Genomic DNA, 13,326 nt, shown 5'->3' with positions numbered 1-13,326 from the left:
AAAAAACCAAAAAAGAAAAAGAAAAAGAAAAAAAAAAAAAAAAAAAGAAAAGAGAAAATTTTTATTAATTACAAAAGAAAAAAAATGAAGGAAAAGGAGAAAAAGAAAAAAAGAAAAAAACAACAAATTAAAAACCTATAAAAATCAAAAAAAAAAAAATGAAAAGTTTTACAACTACATATAATATATATGTATGTATTATTTAATATTTCTATTATGGGTATAATCATATAAAATGAAAATAACAACAAAATCTATGAAATTATTATAAATATAATATATATATATATATATATATATTTTTATTTTATTTTATTTATATTTTTATTTTTGCGTATGATATATAATGGTAGGTTCCTTTAGAATAGTTATTATTTTTTTTTAGGGCCATTTGATGAGCCTTGGCCTTTTCTGGGTTGTTCTTCATTTCATTCATTTTACGAGTGGCATTTTCTATAATTTTCTTTTTCATGACTTTCTTTCTCTTAAAGATACCTCTTAATTTACTAATTCCTTTTAGGGATAAGAATTTATTCCACATATTTTTGAAAACATTTTTTAATGCCATATCTATTCTTTGTAAAACTTTGAATTCAGATTTTAAGATTTTCCATACAGCTAGACCTGCCATAGGAGCAAATAAGTATGGTCCTATAGATGCGAAGAGACCAACAGAGAAAACACATTTCATAGCTGATTGAGTAGAATTAGTTAATGTGGTACTAAGAACTGAATTTAAACATATTTGTTGTGGAGGAGTCGTTCTAGTTGCAAAACAGGTAGCTACTGGTCCTGTACCTATATCTTTAGCTTGTTGTGTTATATCCATAGCACTAAAAAGTGTATAAGCAGATAAACTACCAAGAGTCATAAAAGACATGATTTCTTTAAGTCTGCTTTGTTGTCTTTTTTTTTGCCATTTTCCTATAAAATGACCAAAATATGGAGCTTGCATATAAAACATTTGACTTAAGTAAGGTAATTGCATTTGACTGAAAATTATTTTAGTTAATTTGAGTGAAAATGCAGATGTTAATGATACACCATATTTCATTGCTTTCAAATCTTTTTTCATTGTTTTTGGTAATAAATTATCAAAATAATGTAAAGCTGCATCTCCTCCTAGTATCATCTTAAAATTATGAACAAAATCTTTATCATCAATTTTGTTACCAAAAGAATTTTTAGAAAACTTACTTTCATATGTATGTAAGCTATCAGGATTCTTTAAATGGTGTAATGCAAAAGAAGATATAACTTTCCATACAGAAGAACAATGATCAGCACACATAGAATTTTGTAATTCTCTAAGTCTATTTTCATGAGATAATTCTGCATATTTAGGATTTATTGCCATCATTCCAGGATTTCTTGCTACACCAAATGGTTCTCTTACATGTTTATATGTACTTAAATCTACCACATGATCAACAATTTCTATAAATGCTTCATTAATTAACCAGGATTCATCATGATTATTTAACATTTTATGTAATTCACTTACTTTTTCTAATAATATAAATGCTTTTTTTATATCTATAGTTGCACCAAACCATAATGCATGTTCTACTTTAAAACTAGGTTTTCTTAAAAGCATATTTCCAAGAGATAATAATTTATTAAAGAATCTTCTAAAAGCGGTTTGTTTAGTTGGTTGTACTGTTCTAGAAAAGATAATATTATTATCTAGGTTATTTTCTAATAAATATTTACTATCTTGTACTAATTTATAAACAAACGATGATGCATTAGTTGGATTATCATTAAATTCTAACCATAAACCTAATGCTCTAACAAGTTCCTTATTTATAAATTGATCCCATTTATCACTTTGATTAAATAATAAACTATTTTCTTTTTTCATTTTTTCTCTTTCTTCTAATTGAAGATCTTTTAATTTCTTCTTGGCACTTTCTTCTGATGTATCATTTTCATCAACCCTTTCGGAATCTCTTAATTCAGAATCGATCGAATTTTCCAATTTGAAATTTTCAATTTGTTCTCTTTTATATTCTTCAAAACCTTTAGAAAACCATTTGGCCATTAAATTATCTGCATATTCTGCGAAACCACCATTTGTGAATATTTGTCTAGCTAACATACCCTTACTATCATACTGAGAGTAATTGTTCTTAGACATATATTTAGCGTTTTGCATAATTTGCATAGTTGCTATTGTATGTGTTGTGAAACGTATACTTGTTGTTATATTTTCTAACATGTGTGCAGGTATATGTTGTAATAATTTTATCTTTGCTAATGATGTAAGTAATTTCTTTTTTAAAAATCCCTTCTTCATAGATACAACTAATTTTCTAAGTTTGTGAGGTATTAACATAGATGTAGAATTAGCAAATTTCTCAGATAATGTTGCAGACAACATTTTCCTTTTATCACTATAATAATCTTTTACTGGATCCCTTCTAGATAATGCTGTTAATACAAATAAGTTTGCATAAAACATATTATCATTTCTAGCAATATTATTTAAATTGTCTATATAATTTCCTCTAACAAGAAATTTCATTGGAGTATTAGTAGACGTTTGTAATTCTTCTAATACTCTTTTCATAATTTCTAAATACGTTTTAGCTGATTTGAATATTACTTTGTTTAAATATAAATAATAACGTATAGATGAAGTATTATTTAAAAATTGAATTTTTGTCTTTTGACTTTTATTTAATATACTTCCATATTTATCAATCATTGCATATAAAAATACTAATCCTTTACTTTTTAAATTATATTTTAAATCATTTTTTATTAAATTCTTTTTTAATTTGGTACTTTTTTTTATAAAATCGTTATATATATATTTTGTATTCTTCTTTTTCTTCATTCTCATACCTTTCAGATCTCCATATATTAATTCTCTAGGTTCATACCAAAGGGTATATTTATAGAAATCATTATATTTCATATCATCTAATATAAGACTTACATAATATGGACTTGTGTTACCTTCAGCTGTATTGCTTTCTATTTCAGCATAAGTTCTTAATAAATCAAATGCTTTCTTTAAGTTCTTTTGACTCGATTTTTCTGACGTATCATTCTTAATAATTTTAGGATTATATAAACTTGATTCCTCAAATTCACATCTTAATACATTATCATTATTAATTTTAGGACATACTTTGGAAAATATTCTAATAGCATTATGTGAAAACGATAAGGAATTTTCATATCCATCTACATTATTATTAGAAAATACATTGTTTATTTCATTAACATTAATTAACATAATAGCATTTAATACTAATTCTAATAAATCACATGTTAATCTTCTCTCACCATAAAATGTTGTAAATCTTTTAGGCCTTGATTCAATAGGTATAAACGTTATGTCTTTTTTAAAATTTTTATTGGGATTATAATGAATATTACACATTTCATTTAACATGAAAAAACTATTATCAGAATTAGCTGTAAGTATGGTTGGTAATGAATAAAATGATTTGGTTCCTTTCGTGAAATATTCATTATATGAAAGATATGCCAAAGATAATACTAAGAAATGTGCAAGTAAATATATATTAGATGCCGATGCCATATGGATTTCATAATTAAAATCAATTGTAGATGATGCTAAATTTTTAAATTTATTTCTAATTGGCTCAACAAGTTCTCCTAATGCTAAACTGTTATAATACAATCTCTCTAATGGTTTAGTACCTGGATTATTAACAAATAAATGGCAAAGATATTCTTTTAATATTTTATTATATTTTGCACTTAATGGATTACTATATTCATTCATAAAGATATTAGCATTATTAGCATAATCTTTATCTTCATATGTTTCTTTATAATTAGGATCATTTTTTCTTTTCTCTGAATTTTCTATCATGTGTAAAATGGTGTCATCAGTATTATTTGTTAAATGTTTACGTTTATTAAAATCTATGAGCATTTCAGATCTTAATTCTTCTAATGCTCTAGAATATTCAAATGATATATCAAGATAGCTTCCTTTTTTTTGTGCAACATTGTGACGGCTACAATAATTTTTGACTTCATTTGAAAAGTTTGCTCCAATCATTTTTTCTAATTCAATTTCATTGGATGGTAAAAACGATCTTCTATCAAATCCCATATACGTTGAAAAATGATAATTTTCAGCAGGGAAATGTACATTTAAATTTCCAATAGAAGCAGATTCTTCATTATGATATTCTGAATCACTTGAATAATGTTCTTTTTCTTTTATTAACATTTCTTGTCCATTATCTACATAAAACGCATTTGCTTCAATATCAGAATCATCCGAATCGGATGTTTGTGTTGTATCATATCCGGATGCATTCGATTTACCACTTTTATATTTTCTTGAATATTCCCCTTTATTCATTTTATCTTCAATTTCATTCGCTTTTTTTCTTGCATATTCTCTTTCAGATTCACTTAAATAACCATCTTTAATTTCATTATCAGAATTATAATTATCGGAATCCCAATTATTTTCATATTTATCTTTTTCATTATTTCCCTTATACTTATTTCTGTATTTTTTATTTTCTCCATTTACTACTTCGTATTCACTATCACTATCGCTGTCACTATATCCTAATGCTGAACCATCTTGAGAAGCAGATTTTCTATTCCTTTCGGATACACTTTTATATACTTTCTTTTTGTTCCCTGAGTTATGATCATCATAGTCACTATCACTATAATCATTTTCATTTTGTACACTTTCATTCGTATTATTAGAATCACTGTTTCCATAGTGTACATTATATTCGGTTCCATTATTATGTATATCATTAGAAGTATGTGCATTATTTAATCCATTTCTTCCTGAATTATTCATACCATAATTCATACCATTATTTAAACCATTATTTAAACCATTATTCATTCCATAATTCATACCATTATTCATAGTATTATTCATACCATTATTTAAACCACCATTTGCAACATTATCTGGTTTATGGTGAACAGAATATACATTTATATTATGAGGACTTCCTGGAAAAATATTTGGATTCTTTTCATTTCCATATGTGTTTTGATACAAATTATGGTAATCCCCTCCAGGTCCTATGGAATCCTTGGAATCTCTTACATGAAAGTCAGGCATATATTTTCCATTATCATATTCTGGATGTTCCACATAATAAGGAGTTCCGTTAGGTCCATATGTTCCTTTGCTATTAGATCCATACATTGATGATCCATTTTGATTATTGTTGAAATTATTTGTTCCGTTATTTGTTGATCCATTTTGATTTATGTTATAATTATTTGTTCCGTTATTTGTTGATCCATTTTGATTATTGTTGAAATTATTTGTTCCATTATTTGTTGATCCATTTTGATTTGTGTTATAATTATTTGTTCCGTTATTTGTTGATTCATTTTGATTTGTGTTATAATTATTTGTTCCGTTATTTGTTGATCCATTTTGATTTGTGTTTATATTATTTGTTCTATTATATGGAGTATATTTATTATCATCATATTCTCTTCCATACACATCAAAATATGGTCTTTCCGATTTACTTGAATCGATATTTGTGTTAAAGGTTGATATATTATTTGGGTTATTATATGGAAAATTTTGATTATCTTGAAGATTTATATTGTAATTTGATGTGTGTAATTTATCATTTTCATTATTTTGATTATAAGAATTATCTACATTTTGGTTATTATTGAAATTACCAATTAACTTATATGATCCATTATTCAATCCATCATAAGCTCCATTAACAGATTCCCCATTAGCTCTATTATAATTATTTTTACCATGCATATTATTATTTATACCATTAGTATAATCTCCATTATTATAATCACCATTATTATAATCACCGTAGGTATAATCACCATTGGAAGAATCACCATTAGTATAACCACCTTTAACATAATCACCATTAGAATAACCACCATTAGAATAACCACCATTAGAATAACCACCATTATTATAACCACCATTATTATAATCACCATTAGAATAACCACCATTAGTATAATCACCATTAGAATAACCACCATTAGTATAATCACCATTAGAATAACCACCATTAGTATAATCACCATTACTTGTATTATACATATTATTATTGTGACCATCAATGTTAGTATTATGTGGATTTCTATGTGGTCCATTATTTGTTATATTTATATTTACTCTACTATTGGGTGTATTTGCACCAGATTCATATCCTCCATATTGTTGATTATTATGTTGGTTAGAATTATTACCTTCATTTCTTCTATTTATATCTGCCCTTCTTTCCCTTGCTATTCTTCTTGCAGCTTCTTCTTCTTTTCTTCTAATTTTTTCATATTCACTGTTTAAATCATAATTATTAGAATTACTATTATTTGAATTATTTCCATCTATATGTAAATTTATGCTTTTATTTTGAGAATTATTTGCATTATTATCATTAGAAGATCCATGGGATTTATTATATATTTCAGAATTAGCTGTTCCTGTTTTTCCATTCTTCATTTCACTCCCAGGATATTCTATAGAAGAATTTGTTTGGGTTCCATGTTGTCCATTTTGTACATTATTCGGTATAACACCTTTTTCATTTCCTGGCATATAAAAAATAACCTTTGTACCTTTCTTGGGATCAAACGTTGGACTAGCATATTTCAATTCATCTTTCTCATGATTTAAATGTTTGCTTACTTCTGATGCATATATTGAATCGATGTATAAATATATGTGTAAAATGAATATAAAAAATTTTAACATTTTATATTATTATTATTATTATAATTATAGAAAGTGCTTAACAAATCTAAACTAAACAATATTGTCTCATAAATATTTCTAATCGTACAATATTATTTATTTATTATTATATTGTTATTTTTTTAATTAATTAATAAATAAAATTTCACATTATTAAATCTTATGAAATTATAAATATTATTGAACCATTTAATAGTCATTAAAATATATAGTCACAAATCTATATATTCAAAATAAACTAATATTTTTTATAACCTAAATGATACACATATATATATATATATATATATATATATATATATATATATATATACATATGTATGTATATTCTAATTGTCTATATATTTTATTTGATTCTATGTTTTAGCATATTAAAAATATGATTAGAAATTTGTATAAAATCTATTCACACAAATAAGGAACAAAATTATGTAATAAATGTAAATATATAAAATAGACAATATAAAAATTATATTGACAAACTATTCTATATCAACATATATATATATATATATATATAATAACCATTAATATATATTATATATATTTTTTTTAAATATAAAAACCTAAAAACACAAAACATAAAAAATAAATAATAAATAAATAATATATAGTAAATTTATGATTCTATAAATAGAAGAATGTACAATATGATGAATAAAAAAAAAAAAAAAAAAAAAAAAAAAAAAGTATAATACCTGAAAAAATCTAAAAGAATATAAAAATGTTCAAACGATATTAAACATTTTTTGGTGACATTAATGAATTTATATATTCTAAAAAAAAAAGAAATGAAAAATACTTTATTAAATAAAAAATATATACACATATTATATGTATATATAAATAATTAAGGCATATATAATTTTATATAAATATAATACAATATATAATAAATAAAAACAAAAGATTAAATCCAATCCTAATATATTATTTCATTCATTTATTTTTATTTATTTTTTATATTCCTATAATATATGAATTATATTCTAGACATATTACATATATATATGTGTTTTATTTTATTTTTATTTTTATTACAGTATATTACGTTTTGTAGTTTTATAAAAAAATCAACATTGCACAATAGCGCACAATGTTATTTCAGACCAAAAAAAACAAAACAAAAAAAAAAAAAAAGTATAATTAAAATGTTCAGTTTATTTATATGTACATATTTTATAACCATTTATTACTATAAATGAAATTATTATCTTTCTAAATATATATAATATTCTAATTTATACTGAAAAAATATATATTATTATATATATAATAATAATTTTTTATATTCATATATAACCACCACACCATCACACATAAGATTAGACGAGTACTATTTTTTTTTTATTAAAAAAAAATTGAAAGATCAGAAATATTTTAAGAATTAATAACAATAGTATGCGAATATATATATACACGCTATAACAATGAACATTTTATTATACTCATATAAAAATTATTTTTATTCTTTTATTCATAATTTATATCAAAAAAAAATAAATTAAAAAAAAAATTTTATATTTATTCCACAATATTTTTAATAAAATATATTTCCTCCTATGAAATATACGCATATTATATATTTTTATAGAACCATTCATTCTTATATTAAAATGAAGTAATATCTATTAATAATAAGAAATATGTCGTATTATATTATGTATTTTATATTATTTTATAATATTTTATAATATTTACATTTTAATTATTTTATTTTTTGGTTTTATAGAAACTAAAGAAAAAAAAGTTGCAATGTAGATGTTTTACAAAAAAAATGTTAAAAAAGTATAATATAAAACATTTGTATAAAACATAATATTGTGTTTACGAATTTATTGTTTATAGTTTTATTTTTTATTTTTTATTTTTTATCAATTTAAATATTAAACAATTTGAAGAATATTAAATTTAAATTAATTAATAAATTGTTCTAAAAATTTTAATTTATATATTTATAATATATATGTTTATATTTTCCCATTATTGAATTTTTAAGAATTAAATTTTTTTTTTTTTTTGCCTTATTGAAAATTAGTACGTAACAAAAATATATTATATATATATATATGTATATATATATATAGTACCATATATAATATTAATATTTATATATATTATAATAAATAATAAGGTATTATTTCATAAGAAAAAAGTTTTTATTTTTTCTTTCTATAAAATTAAAATTATGTATAATATATATATATTTATATATATTACATTATTTAAAAAAAAATAAAATAAAAAAAAAACTTTTTGTTTGTAATATTTACAACATTACTCTTTATATATTGTTATATATTTTTATAAAATATAATGAATTGTTATTTTTAAGAAATGAATCACAATTCTCATCTTACGAAAAAAATATTTATAGGTATAATAATATATCCATATGTATATAGTATAAAAAGTAATTTCTTATTTTTACAAATTTTTATATTTTCTGCTGTTTTTTAAAGGTTAAATTGATTCTATATTTGGTTTAACTGCAATATAACAATACATTAAATATATTTATGTATGTATTTTATATTGATAAAATTTTTCCAAAAGGACAAAAATAAATTTATTTATCTGAAAAATATTTATAATATACTAATGAAAATATTAAATTAAAATAAAAAAAAAAAAAAAATAACATAAACTAAAATAAAGAAAACATATATATATATATATATATGTATATGTTATAATTTCCTATCTGTTTAATATAATGAAACATAAATCACATTTAAAACAAAAAAATAAACAATTTAAAAAGATAAAAAATCAGAAGAAGAAGAAGAGTATAAAAAATATCCAAAAGAAAAAAAATAAAAATGATATTAATGAAAAATATAGTAATATATTACAAAGGAAGGTTCAATCATATTATAGCAAAAGTGATCAATTAAAAAATGAGAGAGAAGAAAAAGCTAAACATATACCTTTTTATAATTGTTTGAATATATGTTTATTATCTTTCCATGAAGATGTGGATATACTTTCTTTTAAGAAAGAATTTATAGAATATTTATGTGAACAAAATGAAGAACATATTGATATAGATAATATAAAATTATATGATATATATACTGTACATTCAAATGATAAAAAGAAAAAGAAAAGAAAATCATTTGTTATTTATGATATACCTAGAGATATATATGGTATTATTGATGGAACAAAATGTGCTGATGTTATATTATGTTTATTTAAAGATGGAAATATTGAAAATTCATGTTTTGATGAATTAGGTTATGAATTATTATCTGTATTAAAAATACAAGGAGTTCCATCTATTATTGGTATAGGTTACAATACAAATATGTCCAATAAGAATTCTCATAAATTTGTTATGAGATATTTTAATTCTGAATTTACAATGGACGATAAAATATTCTTTATCAGTGAAAATAAAAATTCAGATTTTCAAAAATTATATAATGAAATAACAAATATGAAAATAAAAAATGTTTCTTATAGAGAAGGTAGAGGTTATATGATGGCAGATTCTTGTTCATATAATCCTGAAAATGATTCTATATATATAAAAGGTTTTATAAAAGGAGTAGGGTTCAATTATCATAATCCTATACATATAACTCATGTAGGAGATTATTATATCGATAATATTTATTTAATAGATATCCTAACAGAAAAAAGATTTTTTGGTGAAACAAATTTAAGATATTCCTTTTTATTAAATCCAAATAATCAACAAAAAAGTCAAAGTGAATTTTTATTTAATTTTTTATCTAACAATAATAAAATACTTAATAGTAATACAAAATATAATTATTATGATATGAAGCATAAGCCAATTAAATGTATATTTAATGAGGAAGACGATATGAAATGTATACGACCATATGTTGTAGAAGATAATAATAATAATAATATATTTATGAATAGTTTAATGACCCTTAAAAATAAGGACATACCTGAATTTAATGCTTCAAATTTTTTTTCTTATGACAACTACAACATAAATGGAAATAATAATAGTATTACTAAGACATTAAATGATAGTACTACTACAACTAATATATATAATGATAATGATGATAATATAAATGACACTTACACTGTTTATAAATACAATATGAATAATAATATGGAAAACTATACAAATAATACTGAATGTAATAATCAACAGAATAATGTGGAAAAATCTAACTCAAGCAATAATAATACCAATAATATGTGGACTTATATATCTAACGAAAAGCATGAAGCAAACGATGATTTTATTTGCTCATATGACAAATACGGAATGATGAACCACAACAACGACAATAATAATAATGATAATAATATACATAATAGTAATATTATTAATAATTTTAATGTAATCAATGAAACACAAAATAAACAATTTTCAATGAACCATCATGAGTATGGAAATAATGATTTATTCCAAAAATATGATGAGGATGATGAAAATAATGATGATATATCTGATGATATAACTGATAATATAACTGAAAATGAAACAGATAATAATAGCGATGATCATAATGATGATAGCTGTATTGAAAGAGATTCAAATAATTCCGATAATGTATATATATGTAAAAATATTAGTGCAAGAGAACGTTTTAAAAAATATCGAAGTTTACAAAGTTTTAGAACTTCATATGTAGATGTATATGAAGATTTGCCATTAGAATATTCACGTATATATGATTATGAAAGTTCTGAAAACTTAATAAAATATTCGAGAAAAAAATTTGTACAAAATTGTAAAATAGTAAATGGAGAATTTACATTAACAGATACTTATTGTATATTTGTTATTAAAAATGATGGAAAACTATTAAATAATCTTAACAACAAAAGAAATGATATACCACTTATTGTATCAAGTTTATTACCGTTTGAAAGAAAAGTTACAGTTTTAAATATGGAAGTAAATAGAACTACATTTTATTCTGACAAAGTTGAATCAAAGGATATTTTTGAAATAATTTGTGGTTTCAGACATTTTATAGGATGTCCTGTATTTAGTGAACAAATAATTAAAGGACCACAATCGAAAGGAAAATATGAAAAACATTTAAAACATGGAAAAAAATATGTTGCCTCTATATTTGGTTTTACCACTGTAACAGCAGCACCAGTCTTTTTTATTAAAAAGAAATTGTACCAACAAATAGAACAACTACAAAACTATACTAATAGTAATAATAATAATAATAATAATAATAGTAATGATAATAATTATTTTAATAATTCATATAATAGTTTAGATTTTCAACAAACCTTAGGATATTCTTTAGATACTTCTAATGATATAAATAATTCACTTACGAGTGGTAAAACTGAATATACATATGATTATATAACAAATGAACACAATAATGTTTCTAATATCCAAGCTAATAATGCTTCTATAATAGTTGCTCATGGTAAAGTTGTAAGTTGTGATTGTAAAAGAATTATAATGAAGAGAATATCTCTTTGTGGTAAAATATTTAAAATTCATAAAAAAAAAGCTGTCATTAGAAATATGTTTTATAATCCCAAAGATATCAATTATTTTAAACCTGTTGAATTACATACAAAACATGGATTAACTGGAAAAATAGTTGAATCATTAGGAACTCATGGAAAAATGAAATGTATATTTAGTAATGTTCTTAAACAACATGATAAAGTTTTTATATTCTTATATAAGAGAATATATCCTATATGGTTCCCTATATCATGGGGTGGAGAACAAAATCTTGGACCAGATAATGAACCATTAAAAATAAAAGAGAAAAAAAAAAGACATGCTCTCATGTTATAATGACTTTTAATTTCACACTTCAAAAAGTAAAAAATACATGTTAAACAAATGTATATATATATAAATGTAACTTTTGCATAATTAATAATTAATTTTTCTAGTGTTAGAATTAAATTTTATAAATTTATATTATATATATTAAAAGAAAAAAAAAATAAAATATGGAAATTATTTATAGTAATTAATTTTTAATATCCAATTTGAATTAAATTTAAATTTTTTTGCTATATGTATATATTTATATTTATACATATATATTATTTATATATATTATTTATATATATTATTTATTTAATTTTTTTTTTTTTTTTTTCTGTAACTTAATATAATGTTAAATAAACATTACCATTATGTAAAAATTAAAAAAATAGTAATGTATTTAAATTAATAATAAATATATAATATCAAAATTAATGTTCATATAAGTATTACACCTTTACATTAACATATATAAAAATATATTATGTCATTCTATATAATATTTATAATAACATAGAATAGAAAAAAAATGGAAGGAACTATTTCTATTTAAAAAAAAAAAAAAAAAGTACACAATTGATAGTACTGTCTATTTTTTAAATTATTTTGGTGTTTCGAATTATTCCTTATTATATGTCCAAATTATTTTTATCAACTGATTTATATTTAATTTTATCATTTTTATACTATTATTTTAAAATTAAAAATAATCTTTTTTTTATATATTTTGATATGCCTTATTATATATTTTTCTTTTGTATCATATTTTTTTATAACACCTATAATAATGTTAATATGCTTATTAGTAATTTATGTATTTGTGAAACAAAAAAAAAATTAACAAAAGAAA

The 13,326-nt window shown here is 21.5% G+C and overlaps 2 protein-coding genes across 2 annotated transcripts; one reads left to right on the top strand and one right to left on the bottom strand.

Moving 5' to 3' along the window:
- Positions 1-316: 316 nt before the first annotated feature.
- Positions 317-6,721, bottom strand: PADL01_1452000 (rhoptry neck protein 2; the record flags this gene model as incomplete). The annotated part of the gene is made up of 1 exon (XM_028684810.1): positions 317-6,721. One exon carries the CDS (start codon positions 6,719-6,721, stop codon positions 317-319), a length of 6,405 nt encoding a protein of 2,134 aa, XP_028540851.1.
- Positions 6,722-9,437: 2,716 nt separating this feature from the next.
- Positions 9,438-12,497, top strand: PADL01_1451900 (ribosome biogenesis protein TSR1, putative; the record flags this gene model as incomplete). Its single annotated transcript, XM_028684809.1, has 1 exon — positions 9,438-12,497. One exon carries the CDS (start codon positions 9,438-9,440, stop codon positions 12,495-12,497), a length of 3,060 nt encoding a protein of 1,019 aa, XP_028540850.1.
- Positions 12,498-13,326: the final 829 nt, after the last annotated feature.

The sequence above is a fragment of the Plasmodium sp. gorilla clade G2 genome, assembly GCF_900097015.1.
Source record: "Plasmodium sp. gorilla clade G2 genome assembly, chromosome: 14".
Classification (NCBI taxonomy): Eukaryota; Apicomplexa; class Aconoidasida; order Haemosporida; family Plasmodiidae; genus Plasmodium; species Plasmodium adleri (nom. inval.).
This window is presented reverse-complemented; position numbering and strand designations above follow the sequence as displayed.